The sequence below is a fragment of the Myotis yumanensis genome, unplaced genomic scaffold (genome assembly GCF_028538775.1).
Source record: "Myotis yumanensis isolate MYYU_CA2020_CCGP unplaced genomic scaffold, mMyoYum1.0.hap1 SCAF_11, whole genome shotgun sequence".
Taxonomy (NCBI): domain Eukaryota; kingdom Metazoa; phylum Chordata; class Mammalia; order Chiroptera; family Vespertilionidae; genus Myotis; species Myotis yumanensis.
In genome coordinates this window covers 53,887,616-53,903,604 of record NW_027223762.1, presented here as the reverse complement: position 1 = coordinate 53,903,604, position 15,989 = coordinate 53,887,616, and the positions used below count along the sequence as shown (strand labels likewise).

General features: G+C 49.3%; 1 protein-coding gene across 2 annotated transcripts in view; it reads left to right on the top strand.

Annotated features, from left to right (window-relative positions):
- The first annotated feature begins 8,219 nt into the window (after nucleotides 1-8,219).
- The window catches only part of REEP1 (receptor accessory protein 1), an 89,566-nt gene continuing 81,796 nt past the window's right edge, over nucleotides 8,220-15,989 (top strand). For both annotated transcript variants that reach the window (XM_070429645.1, XM_070429644.1), the window contains exon 1: nucleotides 8,220-8,281. In XM_070429645.1, coding sequence (XP_070285746.1) covers nucleotides 8,250-8,281 — 32 coding nt within the window. In that variant the 5' untranslated portion in view covers nucleotides 8,220-8,249. The remainder of the gene's footprint in view (nucleotides 8,282-15,989) is intronic.

Here is a 15,989-nt window from a genome sequence, read left to right as displayed (position 1 = left end):
GATTCCTTTTGTTTGGGGTTCTCTGCGCTTCCTGGACCTGTAAGTCTATTTCTTTCACCAGGTGGGGGAAGTTTTCTGTCATTATTTCTTCAAATAGATTTTCAATATCTTGCTGTCTCTCATCTTCTGGCACCCCTATAATTCTGATGTTGGTACGTTTGAAGCTGTCCCAGAGGCTCCTTACACTATCTTCATATTTTCGGGTTCTTTTTCCATTTTGTTTTTCCGGTTGGGTGTTTTTTGCTTCTTCGAATTTCAAATCTTTGACTTGATTCTTGCGCTCCTCTGGTCTGCTGTTGGGAGTCTGTATAATATTCTTTATTTCAGTCCGTGTATGCTTAATTTCTAGTTGGTTCTTTATCACAGCATCGAGGGTCTCATTAGATTTCTTGTAGATCTCAATAAGTTTATCGGCGGCTTCTAGACAGTTCTTGAGAGACCTTAAAAGTGTGGTTCTGAACTCAATATCCTCCCTTGATAGTTTTGTCCTGTTTCTTTGTCTCCGCATTTTTTATGCTTTCTTGGTGCACCCCCTAGTGGTCTTTGTGCGCAGTCTTGTTGTAGTTAAGCCTTGATTGTTGTAGTTAATACTAGAGGGATTTGACCTCCAGGCCGACTGGCTGTGAGAATCAGCTGTGTCTGCAGTGGGAAAACTTCTGTCCTCTGGAGAGGTGCTAATCTAGCCTTTGCCTGAGGCTATCCGGCAAATGGCTCTGTGCAGGGCTTGGGCAGGGCGGGTCGCACAGGATCAACAGGGTGGGCAGAGGGAGCAGTTATGGCTGCTCTCAGTCCCGTTCCCAGAGGCTCTGCTTCTCAGAATTCCAGCAACCGCTGCAAACCTTGGAGAGAAAGCTGCCCTCGCGTTCCGGCCGATGCCAGACAATCCTGCTTCTCCCGTTTGAGTCTGAGTCCCTAGAGACTCGCCTGGATCTGGAGCTCAGAGCCTGGGACTCCCTCCCGATTGAAAACGACAACAGCGCCTTCAGCCACCAGCCCGCTCCACGCGCACCTCCGTGCCTTTGTATTTTCCACACTGCACCTCCTCTGAGCCTCGGTATACTGTTCTCTTTCCTTCTAGTTGAAGAATCTCTCCTCAGCCAGCCTTCCTGTGGTTCTGGGTGATGTCCGTTCCATCTTTTAGTTGTATTTTTGAAGTGGTTGTTTGCGGCAGCAAACTCCGGTGTTTACCTATGCCACCATCTTGGTTTCCCCGACAAGATGAGTCTTTTGTATCTGACTTATTACACTTAACATAATGCTTTTGAGATTCATCCATGTTGCAATTATCAGTAGTTTGTTCCTTTTCATTGCTGTGTAGTATTCCATTGAATGGATACTCTAGTGCACTTTATCTTCAGCAGATAAACTCCAAGACACGTGGATGCCTGAAACCACGGGTAGTACTGAACCCTGTGTGTACTTTGTTTTTTTCCTGTACAAACATACATACATACATGCCTCACTTAAAGGAAGCCCTTTTGGCTTCTCTTGGCATATTTAAATTTTGCCAGCATCACTACTCTTGCACTTTGGGGTCACTATTAAGTAAAATTAGGGTAACTTGAACATACGTCCTGTGATACAATGACAGTACATCTGAGAACTGAGACGGCTACTACATGACTAATGAGGGTGGGTAGCCTATACAGCCTGGCTCTCCTGGACAAAGGTGTGAGTCACATCTCTGACGGGATGAAGCACGTTAGCTGGAGATTTATGACACTGCTCAGGATGGCACATAACTTACAACTATTAATTATTTCTGAAATTTTCCATTTAATATTTTTCAGGTCAAGGTTGACCACAGGTAGCTGAAACCACTAAAAACAAAACCCTGGGTAAGAGGAACTAATGTATCACAATATGTTTATCCATTCAATAGTTGATGAACACTTTTTCCAGTTTATGCACTTATAAATAAAGCTGCTATGAACACGTCTTTATATGGACATGTGTATTCATTTTTCTTGGCTAAATATCTAAAAAGTGGAATTTCTAAGTCATCCATAACTATATGTTTAACTTTAAAAGAAACTGCCAAACCATATTTCCAAAATGGTTGTACCATTTTACATTCCCTCCAGCAGTGTGTATGAGAGCTCTAGTTGCTCCACATCCTTGTCAGAACTGAGTATGGTCAGTCTTTTTGATTTTACTAGTAGACATTCTTATAGATGTGTAGTGGTATCTCATTCAGGTTTCAAGTCGTATTTCCCTAATGATGTTGAGCATCTTTTCATGTCTTTTTTTTGTATTTATATATTGTCTTTGGTGAAATATCTGTTGAAATATTATACATTTTAAGGTCTTTGCTAATTACATTATGTCTGTCATTTCTTGGTCCATTTCTATTGATTTATCCCCCCAGCCCCAGCTTATGAGTCATGCTCTTTTCATACCTGATAATATTTTTGTTTGCATGTTGGACATTGTGAATTTTACCTCATTGAATATTGGGTTTTGTTGTTTTTCACTAAATAGTATTGAACTGTTTTTTGTTTTTCTTGGAGCACAGTTAAATTACTTGGGATAAACTTGGTCCTTTTGAGTCTTTTTTCCCTTCCTTTATTGATTAAAATATTACATATGTGTCCTTACCCCCTTATTGCCCACCCACTCATGCCCTCCCCCCACCCCCCGTGCCTGTGTCCATTGGTTAGCTTATATGCATGCATATAAGAAGTCCTTTGGTTGATCTCTCCCCCTTACCCCCACCCTCCCCTACCTTCCCTCTGAGATTTGACGGTCTGATCGATGTTTCTCTGTCTCTGGATCTGTTTTTGTTCATCAGTTTATGTTGTTCATTATATTCCACAAATGGGTGAGATCATGTGATATTTATCTTCCTCTGACTGCCTTATTTTGCTTAGCATAATGCTCTCCAGTTCCACTCATGCTGTCGCAAATGGTAAGAATTCCTTTTTTTTTTTTTTTTTTTTTTTACCTCAGTGTAGTATTCCATTGTATAAATGTACCACAGTTTTTTAATCCACTCATCTGCTGATGGGCACTTAGGCTGTTTCCAAATCTTAGCTATGGTAAATTGTGCCGCTATGAACATAGGGGTGCATATATCCTTTCTGATTGGTGTTTCCAGTTTCTTGGGATATAGTCTTAGAAGTGGGATCACTGGGTCAAATGGGAGTTTCATTTTTAGTTTTTTGAGGAAACTCCATACTGTTCTCCATAGTAGCTGCATCAGTCTGCATTCCCACCAGCAGTGCATGAGGGTTCCTTTTTCTCCGCATCCTCGCCAGCACTTGCCATTTGTGGATTTGTTGATGATAGCCATTCTGACAGGTGTGAGATGGTACTGCATTGTCGTTTTGATTTGCATTTCTCGGATGATTAGTGACTTTGAGCATGTTTTCATATGTCTCTTGCCCTTCCTTATGTCCTCTTTCAAAAAGTATCTATTTAGGTCTGTTGCCCATGTTTTGATTGGGTTGTTTATCTTCCTTTTGTTAAGCTGTATGAGTTCCCTGTAAATGTTGGAGATTAAACCCTTATTGGTGATAACATTGGCTAGTATGTTCTCCCATGACATGGGCTTTCTTGTTGTTTTGCCGATTGTTTCTTTTGCTGTACAGAAGCTTTTTATTTTGATGTAGTCCCATTTGTTTATTTTCTCTTTAGTTTCCATTGCCCTAGATCCTAGGGCCTAGGAGCTGTATTAATGAAGATATTGCTTCGGCATATGTCTGAGATTTTGTTGCCTTTGGATTCCTCTAGTATCTTTATGGTTTCCCGTCTTACATTTAAGTCCTTTATCCATTTTGAGTTTATTTTTGTGTATGGTGTAAGTTGGTGGTCTAGTTTCATTTTTTTGCATGTATCTGTCCAATTTTCCCAGCACCATTTATTGAAGAAACTGTCTTGACTCCATTGTATGTTTGACAAAGGAGACAAGGTCCTTTTGAGTCTTGCTTTTAAGCTGTGTTAAGGTAGACCCAGACAGTTTGTTATTTTTATTATTTTTAATCTTCACCCAAGGATATTTTCCATTTACTTTTAAAAATTAATTATTTATTCAATTTAATATAGTTTTATTGATTTCAGAGAGGAAGGGAGAGGGAGAGAGAGATAGAAACATCAATGACGAGAGAGAATCATTGATTGGCTGTCTCCTGCATGCCCCCGACACTAGAGATTGAGCCTATAATCCGGGCATTTGCCCTGACCAGGAATCTAAACCCTGACCTCCTGGTTCATAGGTCGATGGTCAACTACTGACCATGCTGGCTGGGCTCCGTTGATTTTTGAAGAGAGAGTGGAAGGGAGAGAGGAGGGAGGGATGGAGGAAGGGAGGAAGAGAGAGAAACATCAACATGAGAGAGACACATTGATTGGTTGCCTCCCACACATGCCCCGACTGGGGCCAGGGATTCAACCTGAGGTAGATTCCCTTGACCAGGAATCGAACCTGTGACCCTTCAGTCCGAGGGCCAACACTCTAATCACTGAGCCAAACTAGCTAGGGCTCAGATCAGTTTTTAATCTAGAGCAAATGTTGCCCCAATACAAAGTTTGCTTTTGAAGACTCTGTCCAATGCTTAATGTTTTAAGAGGTCTCTCCAATTTGGCTGGCGTGAAGACAAAACATTCCAGCCCTGTGTGAGCTCCAGGAAACGTTTGGTGTGCTGCTCTCTGTGCTTCCCTCCCTGACCTCCTAGATCAGTGATGGCGAACCTTTTGAGCTCGGCGTGTCAGCATTTTGAAAAACCCTAACTTAACTCTGGTGCCGTGTCACATATAGAAATTTTTTGATATTTGCATCCATAGTAAAACAAAGACTTATATTTTTGATATTTATTTTATATATTTAAACGTCATTTAACAAAGAAAAATCAACCAAAAAAATGAGTTTACGTGTCACCTCTGACACGCGTGTCATAGGTTCGCCATCACTGTCCTAGAATATCACCCATGCAGGTTCTGAACAGCACTCAGCTAAAGACTTGAGGGGCTCCCTCTCAGATGTCTTCAGCTCTCTCTGTGCCCTCCTCTCTGATACTCTGCTCCACAAATTCCAGCGGCTTCAGTTTTCCTGAACTCTGGCTTCTGTCTCCTGAACTCTGTGAGGTTGCTGGGCTCTGTCTGGGTTCTCCTTCCCGCAGTGACACCTGGAGACTGTTTTGAGACAGAAACCTGGGGCAACTGTAGGCCCCACATCATTCATTGCCCTTTTGATGGTCATCACAATCCCGTGCTGCTGCTGTCCGATGCTTGAAAACAGTTGCTGGGTGTCTGTTTGTTTGTTTTTCCAGTTGTTTACAATGGAGGCAATTAGTACTTCATGGGTGCAAGTAGAAATCTCTTTTTCCTATTTTCAACTGTAAAAACCCAAGGGGAACACTTTGGCTCAGCTGATGTCTAGTGATTACTCAGGAACCAATCCAGGTGGCGAGAACATGTGAGAAAAGGACACCTTGTAAGATTGGGGTTCAGGAAGAAGTATTCCCCAATACAAAACGGAGAGGGCTTCCCAGAAGAACGGGGAAAGGGTGCAGGCAAAAACAGACATCAAGTACCCACTACAAACAACAGTTCATGTGAAAAGGAACGTCAAGTGAACCAGCGAATGGAGCTGTAAGAAGCGCATTGTCTAGAAGGCTGTATCTCTTTCCTGGCCTCATGTTGTCCAGAGTCAAGGACAAACTGGAGGGGGGCTCGGTGGAGAGATGCAATATGTGTAACAGTTACACTGAAAGAGATAAAGCGGAATAAAAAAGCAAGTTTCTTCTCTGTTTGTTCTTTCCCCAATCTGTCCGTTGAAGCTTTCTCTGTGGAACACATTTTTTCCCCCAACCCTGAGTGACCTCTGGGGTTGGTCCCACTAATTTTCTGTTCCTCTTCAGATAACAGAAAGACCTCCAGATGCTTTAATCCCATGAATAGTCTCATTTCATGAATTTAAATGTCCAGTTCTGTGTAATAGACAAACCTGAGGATTCCATGTATAGGAGCAGGGGACATGCTCCAGGAGAGAAACAGCATGCATCGGGCTTCTCCTCCATTGTTCCACCAAGAGGATCTCTTTGGATCACAACATTCCACTCCCCAAGAATGCTAACAGCATCTTCTGACCTCTCCAGGGAATGGGGTGGGGCTGGAGGGAAGGTCCCGTTGGCTTGGTACTGTGCTGATCTGCCCGGTAGGTGCCCAAGCGTTTTCCTGTGGGATATTGTCTTAACCATATTACCTTGGGAAAGGTATGGTGAGGTTAGACACAGACCAAGAGAAAGACACCGAAAGTTTTCTTACACTCACGCTTGCCTGGACAGAACACCGCATGCCAAGCAGGGCCGCTCGGGGTAAACACGGGTGGGTTGCAAGGCAGAGGGAGAGAGTGTAACTGTGGTTTTTGCAGGAGAAAAGGACCAGGCAGGACAAGCAGTCTGATTGGCTGGTCTGAATAATTTCCGTGGGCTCTCGGGCACAGGGGCTGCCCCTGGTTGTCTGGTACCTGGTCCTGGGGTGATTAGGGAAGGTGTAGAGTGGCCTGGATTTGACAACCTGATAGGAGAGGTGGTTGGGGGCGTAGACTTAATTGGCTGCCTAAGAAGGGAAACTGACCTACCTCTAGCCAGGGCCTCAAAACTGGATCAAGACAGCATTTAAACAAATATTACAGCTGGCCAGTGTTGCCAAATGGTTAGAGTGTTGGCCCCGTGCACCTAGGGGTCTCAGGTTTGATTCCTGGTCAAGGGTACGTGCCTGGGTTTTAGGTTCAATCCCCTGCCCCAGTCAGGGAGTGTAGGGGAGGCAACCAGTTTAGGAGTCTCTTTTGCATCTGTTTCTCTTTTTCTCTCTCCCCCTTCCTCTCTCCCTCCCTTCCACTCTCTCTAGAAAGCAATGGGAAAATATCCTCGTGTGAGGATTAACAAAAAACCCCACAAACCCCCCCCCCCCACACACACACACACATGACAGGTATTTTATGGGTTCTTTGGAGACCCTTGTCATAGAAGATGTCCCCTTATTGTGGTACATTTCCAGCCCCCTTTTGCCAAAGCTTGAGGTGTCCTTGCCTCTGCCAGCTCTCCCCTGCGCCTCTCCTATCTGACACTGAATTATACATCACCTGAGCATCAGCAAAGGAGAGCGGTGCTCTTAGGCAGCACCAGAGCAGGAGGTGAGGAAGGCAGCAGCAGAGCTGAGGAGCAGGGGACAAAGGTTTTCCAAGCAGAAGGGAACAATGTGCAAGGACCTACATGATAAGGGCCAGGACTAGGGTGAGGAGAGAGGCACTTGCCCCAGGGGCAAAATTTAAGGGAGTGCCATAAAACGCAGTAATCAAGATAAATAAGCGCAATCTGTATTTTTAAATCCCCCCCCCCCAAAAAGAGTGTGTACAGGATGCACATTTCCCCTTTTGCCTAAGGCTCCAAAATGGCTCAGCAGGACAGTGGTGCTGTGCAATAGCAGCTCTGGCTTCCTCCTGGCCAGGTTGTATGTACCTCTGAGCAATTCCACACCAAACGCTGGGCAGCCCCCTGTGAAAGGCCTTCCCCAGGAAGTCACCTTTCAGCCGAGCCTTGGAAAAGCGGAGGCGTCTGTATAGTGAACAGGGACGAGGAAACAGCACCTATGTACGTTCAAAACGTCTCAAGTAAAGAGAGCTCCGGGGTGTTTGGGGAATGGTGGTGGCACTGAGTCTGCAGGCAGAGACTGGGTCAGGTAGGGACTCAGACGTTTTCATTCGGGGAGATATATGCCCAGATGTGGGGCAGATGGGAGGGGTACGTGTGAGTCCCCCCTGAGGCCAGCGCTGCATCCGAGGACGGGATGCCGGAATCCCAACCGCAGCAGGTAGACGGATTCCCAAGGTCCAGCCCGGTCCCCGCCTCCGTTTCCCCACCAGAGCACGGAGGGTGGGGCGCCAGCCAGCTCCCGGCCCAGCCAGCGGGGCCACCTCCGGGTTCCACTCCCGCGGCGGGTGCCCAGGGCGCACGGAGGAACCGCCCGAAACCGGCGGCGGGCCGGGGCGAACGGGCGGGGCGGGTCAAGCTGGTGCCCGACCCGCTCGCCGCCCAATCGCCGCGGGCCCCCCGAGCCCCAGGGGCTGGGGCCGCCGCAACGTGCCGCGGCTGCGCCGACGCGCGGGCGCAGGGCAGCGGGCGAGCGCGCTCAGTCTGGCGGCGGCGGCCGTGCGCGAACGGACGTGCCTGGAGCGCCGCAGCCGCCCCGCCGCCCCGCGCCCGCAGCCGCCCGCCCGCCCGGGCCGCGCCGCCCGCCCGCCGCCCGCCATGGTGTCATGGATCATCTCCAGGCTGGTGGTGTAAGTGGCCTTCTTCCCCGCGCCCCTTCCTTCCCCTCCGTCTCCGCGCGCGGCCCTCGGCTGCGTCCGCCGGGCGCTGCGGCTATTAATACGCGGCGGCCGCTAATTTTAGCAGGTACAGTAGCGGCCGAGGTCGCCGGCGGGCGGGCGGGCGGGCGCAGGACGCGGCTGCTGCCCTGCCGGCCGGCCGGCTCCGGGGACCGCCGGGCGGGGCCGCGAGCGCCGGGGCGCCCTGACGCTTTGTTCCCCGGGCCGGTGGGGTTTGCGGAGGCCCCGAACGGGCGCGCCGCGGGGACACGCGGCTCTCCTTTGGGAGACGTGCTGGCCGGGGTCGCCCGTCGCCGCGCCCCGCGGGCCGCCAGGCTTTTGTCAAACGAGCATGACAGGCAGAGCCCAGAGGAGCCCGGGGCGCTGCCTGCAGGGGTCCGCGCGGGGAAGGGTGGCGAGATGGAGGCGGGGCTCCCCGTGGGGTGGAAAACACTCCTTTTTAGGTTTCTCCGATTGACAGCGGCCGAGGCGAGTCCTCCGTGCCCGATCCCTCCGGCGCGGGCATTGAGAGAGCTGGGGGCGGACATCTCCAGGAATGTACGGGGAATGCCCAAGTGACAGCCACCTGGGCCGCTGCGATGACACCTCCCAGGCCCTCAGAGCAGAGTCCTCTGGGGTGAGGCCTGTGTGAAGTCACTGGGTGTGGGCGTGGGGGTCGTTTTTCTCTGCCCAGCCCCGGAGCTGAGTAGACATTTGAAGAGCTCCTTCCCTCGTGGGTTTAGTCCCCTTTGGAGACAGACATGGCTGTCCCAGGCTTCTTTTTCCCTCACCATCCTCGCCTGAGTCGGGACAGATTTTGACGCCCGCTCGGTAGAACCAGGGCTGACATGGGTGGCGGTGGGGTGATGGGGGGATGGGGGGGCAGGCTGGGAGGTGTCCCTCGGCTTTTCCTTTGTCTGGACTCCCTGGATCAGGCACCATGGCTCCCTGCGTTTGGAAACATCTCCCATTTCCTGCAGTTCCTCACTGGTTTTCAAAGAAGCAGTCGGGGCAGCCTTCTGAAGTCTTTGTCAGCATTGTCTCCTGGCCACCATTCTGGGCTTTCCTACCAAAGCCAGAGAGTGTGCCTCAGCCCCCAGGTCTCTCCTTCCCTGCAGGCCCCTCCACAGCTGTTGCTACTGCTGGGGGTTTGTGCTGTACCTCGAGGTGGCATGTTAAATATTTAAGAGCTTTCAGCGGGCAGGACTGGCATGAATAATACAGGGAAGAAGCTGGCACGCCCAGCCCCACCTCCTGCCTGACCAAAGCCTGCCTGGCCTCCAGGGTGGCAATTTCTCTCCTAAAGGAGTGCTGTGATCTTCATCCTTGCCAGTGGCTTCTGGGCGGCTGCAGGTGGGGCCAGAGAGTGTCAGCCAGCCTGGCGCGGCTCACTCTGTAGATACTGTTGGGTGGGGAGTGTGGGCTTCTGGTCTGGGGTCATCCATGTGACCGTTTTTTTTTTAATTTCATTCACGTACCCCCAACTACACAAGGCAATTGAAGGGGTGGAGAGGAAGGTCTATTTGGGAGGGGTATCAGGGACTTGCTTTTACTTTCTAAAAATACCACACTTCCCAGAGGTAGAGCTTCAGACCTTAAATGATTGTGAGAACTGCCCCTCAAGTCAGCCTGGGAACCTCTCAAGTGAGAGTTTGTGGGATTCAGATTGTTATTCCCACTGTCACCTCCAGAAGGTCAGAGATATCACCTGTCCCCCCAGTCCCTAGTTCTCCATAGAAAACCCACCATAGAGTGTGTCAGTGGGGAATTAGTAAAACCACTTTAGCCCTGGCCAATGAGCTAGTGGGTAGAGCTCTGGCCCACGCATAGACGGGTTTTGGGTTTGATTCTCTGTCAAGGGCACATACCTGGGTTGTAGGTTCCATAGGAAGCAACTGATTGATGTGTCTCTCACATCAATGTTTCTCTCTATTGCTCCCTCCCTTCCACTCTCTCTAAAGATCAATGGAAAAAATAGCCTCTATGAGCAGTAACAACAACAAAAACCACTTTCATAAGCAGTAGCTGTTTCTTGTAAATAATACCTGTTCATTATAGGAAAATTAGAAAATAACTCAGAGATAGCTACTGATCATTTTGAGAGGTATAATCTTTAAGATCTTTTCCTCTATGTATATACTAGAGGCCCAGTGCACAAATTTGTGCGTGGGTGGGGTCCGGCTAGCCTGGCCCCAATTGGGGTGGGGCTGGGCCTGTCAGGAGGAGGAGATAGTGGGAGGTTGGCCAGCTGCCCGCCCTGATCAGCCTGATCAGGGCTGGGCCAGCTGCAGGGCGGACCGAGGGTGATTGGCCGGCGGGCCCTGCCCCCAATTGGGGTTGGGGGGCTGATTGGGGTCCAGCATCCTGGAGGAGGGTCCATGAGTGGTTGGCCAGCCAGCCCTGCCCCTGATCAGGGTGGAGGAGCCGATCTGGGGTGTGGCTGGGTGGGGGGAGGGGCTGCTGGAGGTTGGCCAGCCAGCCCCGCACCCCATTGAGGTGGGGGGTGAGATCAGGGGTGAGGCTGGCTCGGGGAGAAGAGGGGGGGGCGGTGTTGTTTGGCTCACCAGGCCCGCCCTTGATCTGTGTGGGAGAATCCGGTCAGAGGCCGGTAGGCTGCGGGGAGGAGCTGCGGGAGGTGGGCCGGTGGCCCCACCCCTGATCGGGAGGTTCCCTGGCCACAGTGGGTGTCATAGTGACCGGTCATTCCAGTTGTGACGGCGTTATGGTCGCTGGCTTTTTATATATATAGATGTACATTATATTTATAATTGAAGGAAATCATGGACTTAGCCTAAATTTCCCCATACCTCTTAGCAAGGAGTAGGAATACTGTATTAGGAGTCACAAAACCCTTGTTCAAATCCCAGTCCTGCTTCTTGCCAACAAATCGCAATTTACAAGAGATCCTAGTTCACAGGCTAGTCCACCTGATGTTTCTGTGCAAAGATTTCAATGACATAATATATATAAATGGCCAAACACCATGAAGAGCAGTAAATAAATGATGATTTCTTCTTTCTGCCCTGCCTGGTACCTAAGAGGATGTAAGAGTTCTGAAAGGGGCTCTGGCTGGTTTGACCCAGTGGATAGAGCATCAGCCTGTAGCTGAAAGGTACCAGGTTCGATTCTGGTCAAGGGCACGTGCCCAGGTTGGGGCTCAATCTCCAGTGTGGGGCGTGTAGGAGGCAGCTGATCAATGATTCTCATCATTGATTCTCATTCTCTCTCTCTCTCTCTCTCTCTTTCTCTCTCTCTCTCTCTCCCCCTCTCCCTTCCTCTCTGAAATAAAATTTAAAAATTAAAAAAAAAAATAAGACTTCTGGAAGGGGCTCTCTGACTTAATCTATTCCTGTGGTTTTCAAACTGGCTTCCCTGAGGGCCACCCAGCTTTGGGCTCCCAGGCCTGAGTCAGCACAAGCAACTCCCCTCTTGTTTTATATATTGGGGTTTCAGATAAAATAGAACATGCAGAATGTATGGGTTTTACTACTAATAAAACCCATTGCTCCTGTCCTCCCCTCTCATCTGTAAAACTGCGGAGGGAATGTGTATTGCGCAAGGACACGAGGAGAGCTGGTAGAGAAACAGGCTCTGGAGTTTTGGTCCCATACCCTCTCTGCTTCTGCCCGGCTTGACAGTGGCCCTAAAAATTGATCTCTTTCATGCTCCCACAATCTCTGGTATGGAGTCCTATGATTTCTGTTCACAAGCCCCATTTTCTGTAAGCAATTTTTTCATGGTTTTATAAGCCTCTGTCACATCAAAGAACATTTCAGGAAGACCTGGTACTATGTTCTGAGGATGGAGAGGAGTCTTCCTTCTACCAGAGGCCTCAAGAGCTGGTGGCACCAGGGACAGCCAGCTGGTGCTATGGATGTCTGTGTCACCATTGGCCGTGAGTGTTTTTAGGTCAGTGATTGTGGCTCATTTCCCTCTCCAACTGTTGCCCCTTACAAAGCTCTTTTTTGAAGTACCTAGCACCTGAGTGCACTCCGAAAAGGGTGGTTGTGTTGAAAGAAATCAGAGGTCCTGGGCTAAGCAGATGAGCCTGCGGCATTATCCCCAGGAGATGGAAGTCAATGGAAATATCCCTGGATTATTTTTCCATTGATTTTTAGAGAGAGTAGGAGAGAGGGAGGAGGGGGGAGAGAGAGAAAACATCTACATGAGAGAGGCACATCGACTGGTTGCCTCCCGTATGTGCCCCAGTTCCTGCAACCATGATATGTGCTCTTGACTGGGAATTGAACCCTCGACCATTCAATCCCTGGCTGACACTCTAACCACTGAGCAAGCCAGCCAGGGCAATATTTTGTTATCTTTACAAACAACTCAAGCCCTAGGCAGGAATGAATTTCAACTGGGGAGAGTGTGTTCATGTGCACTGGAGGGGCACACAGAGGTTGCCCTGTGCCTTCTTGGGAGAATGCTCTGTTTTAAAGCACTTATTCTAAAGAGCAGGTGCTGCCTCATTGTCTCCAGACAGAATTTTGACTGATGGCCAGAATGTTAGATCCAGAGCATCCCACCATTGCTGGGGTTAGTGGACAAAAACTCCAGGTTACTCCATGGGGAAAAAGAGAGTCCTACTTCAACCAATTTTCTAAATAACGGGTAGGCGTGCAGAAAAAAACTTATTTCCACGTAGACATATTTTTTTAAATGTTAGTTTTTAGAAAGTACAGTGTGATATTTAAAATAGAATCTTAGTTTGTGGCTGAAAATTTGGCCAAGTGCTGGGACTGTGATTGGAATATAAGTCCGTGGGTCAGCGATGCACACGTGGGGCGGACTGGAAGGAATGTGGGTCACCCCAAGATGTTCCCCAACTGTTGCAAAACAAGTGGGAAAGAAGAGAAAGACGATAAATTCTTAAACATCAGCTTGCCTTTCCTTTGGGGCCTGCTTTTAAAAAGTGGAATGCAGAAAAATGATCCTGTTAATGGAGGGTTCAGGCTGGTTGAGGAGTTATTTCCTGGCACTGTGTTGTGATACAGGGCAGGAGCTGGGCAGATATTTAAATTGAATTGTGAGAGGAAAGATGCTGGGCTGGAAGCATTTTTGGGTTCTATCCCTAGCGCTGGTCTAACTCAGCGTCAGAGACCTGAGGCCAAACTGCCCCAGGGCCCAGTTCCCCATCTGTAAGACAAGTGCTGGCCAGCACTACCTTGGAGGTCTTCTTAAGACATTAGCTTTAAGAGCAGTGCTCCTGCAGACCCCTTCCCCCTCCTCCCCAGCTGGCCCAGTGCACCATGTTTATTTATAAGCAGGAGTATCCTCAAGGAAGTGAAAAATACCAGCTTAGGTTTCGCTGCTGTTCTGCTGCCTTGTCCTTTGTTTAGGAATCCCGCCTGCCTAGTGAGAAGTAGCTTTTACGAACTTCTCCCAGCTGTGTCTTATTTGAAGGTTAGCTGACGAGTGAGGGTCTCACCTGGTTATTACTGGCTCAGTCCTCCCCCTCCTGCTGAAGTGGGAACCATCTTCTTTGGGGTGTTTATTATGTGGTGGGAGGAAGAGCACTTGGGAAGAATGAGAGAAAGGTGTCAGGTCCTCGGTAGCCATCTAGTGAGTTGGTCACTTTGTGTTGCATTTGTGTGTTTTCCTAGGGCAGCGGTCGGCAAACTGCGGCTTTCGAGCCACATGTGGCTCTTTGGCCCCTTGAGTGTGGCTCTTCCACAGAATACCGACTTCTGTGCATGGGCCACAAATTTTTAATCATACTGTACATGCGCGCCCGCACGTGGTATTTTGTGGAAGAGCCACACTCAAGGGGCCAAAGAGTCGCATGTGGCTTACGAGCGGCAGTTTGCCTACCACTGTCCTAGGGGGTTCAAGGGGCTGGGGCAAGGGAAAACTTGGCCATGTAGTAGTCACTGTATATGGAGGCACCAAGGATGAGCCACACACATGCCCATCCAGTTACCAGGATTTTTGGTGTCTGTGGGAATTTTTCTGAGAACCAACAAGAGCTAAGGGCGTTTGTAGTGTGTCTATGGCAGCCGTGGGCAAACTACGGCCCACGGGCCGGATGCGGCCTGTTTGAAATGAATAAAACTAAAAAAAAAAAAAGACTGTACCCTTTTATGTAATGATGTTTACTTTGAATTTATATTAGTTCACACAAACACTCCATCCATGCTTTTGTTCTGGCCCTCCGGTCCAGTTTAAGAACCCATTGTGGCCCTCGAGTCAAAAAGTTTGCCCACCCCTGGTCTATGGGGATGTTTTCTTTTCATTTCTGGGCATGGGAAGGCCCCGATGAAATGGAAGATGGGTAGTTATATACATACTAGAGGCCCGGTGCATGGATTCGTGTACCAGTGGGGTCCCTCGGTCTGGCCTGTGGGGATCTGGTCGAAACCGGCAGTCCGATATCCCCCCAAGGGCTCCCGGATTGCAAGAGGGCGCAAGCCAGGCCAAGGGACCCGACTGGTGCACAATCGAGGCCAGGAAGGGACCACGGGAGGGCTCCAGGGTGTGTCCGGCCCCTCTCACCCACTCCTAATTGACTGGACCCGAGCAGCAAGCTAACCTACCGGTTAGAGTGTCTGTCCCCTCATGGTCAGTGCACGTCATAGTGACTGGTCAAATAGTCAAACAGTTGGACACTTAGTATTAGGCTTCTATATATACAGATAGCTTGTTCTGAACTTTCACATCTCATCTGTCTTCACACAGAAGCACATTGTTTTCCCTTTTGGTTTTTCAGTCATACCCAGGGGCTTTCCTGGGATTATAGAGAAAAAAGAAATACAGATAAAGGACCAAATACCTGGCACACAATAAGGGTGTGTGAAGGAATCTTGACAAGTAATCTGGTATAATAGGCCTTCAAGCATGGAGTGCCTACCTAGACCAGGGATGGCAAGTGAGTTTCATCTCTCATGATTGGGAGGAGGCTGCCTCGGACACAGGAAGCTGGGTTGGGCTCTCTAGGGAATGAGTCCCTTGAGTGATTCGTGTAGGGAGGGTGGTCATGGGGATACACATGTTGGTTCAGTATTTGCTCTCCCAGACTTAGCCTGCTCCCAGTCAGAGAAGGTCTGTGCTCTGGCAGAGTTCTCTGCACTCCCCTAAATTGGTAAACAGAGAGCAGCATCCTTTACCCGAGTTAACACCTCCTCCTGACTTTCGCTCCCACCAAGCCTTGTTCGTCACCTGGCAGCTCTAAGCCAAAGGTGCCTCCTTGATGCCAACACAGGGAGCTGTCCAGCCTAGGGCCTCTCGTCTGCCTCTTTTAGGGCAATCCCGCACGTAACCACATTTTCCCTTTGCCTTTCGCCAATCACAGCTCAAAGTCTTCCTTGGCTTTGTCTTGTGCAGTAACGCATTCACATCCTTTCTACCTCCTTGTGTGGGTCCTCAGATGGTACTTTGGGCTTCAAAACGAGTTTCCCATTTCCTTCTGGTAACATACCCCATCCTGCCTCCTGCCACTCAGCCAAAGGAGTGGGCACATGACCCAGGCCTGGCTACACATTTCTCTGGGCACAGAGGTTGGTCCAGAGGTGGATATGTGGCCCAGACTGAGTCACTAGATCTTTCTTGATTTGAAGCTGGGAGAGGATAGCTTTGCCTACAGAGCCCAGAACTGGAAAGATGTGAAGGTGGGGTTGCTGGTGGCTAAATGCCCTGGTACATGGAGAAGGCCTGTAGACAAAAGGGATGAGTATGACAAAGC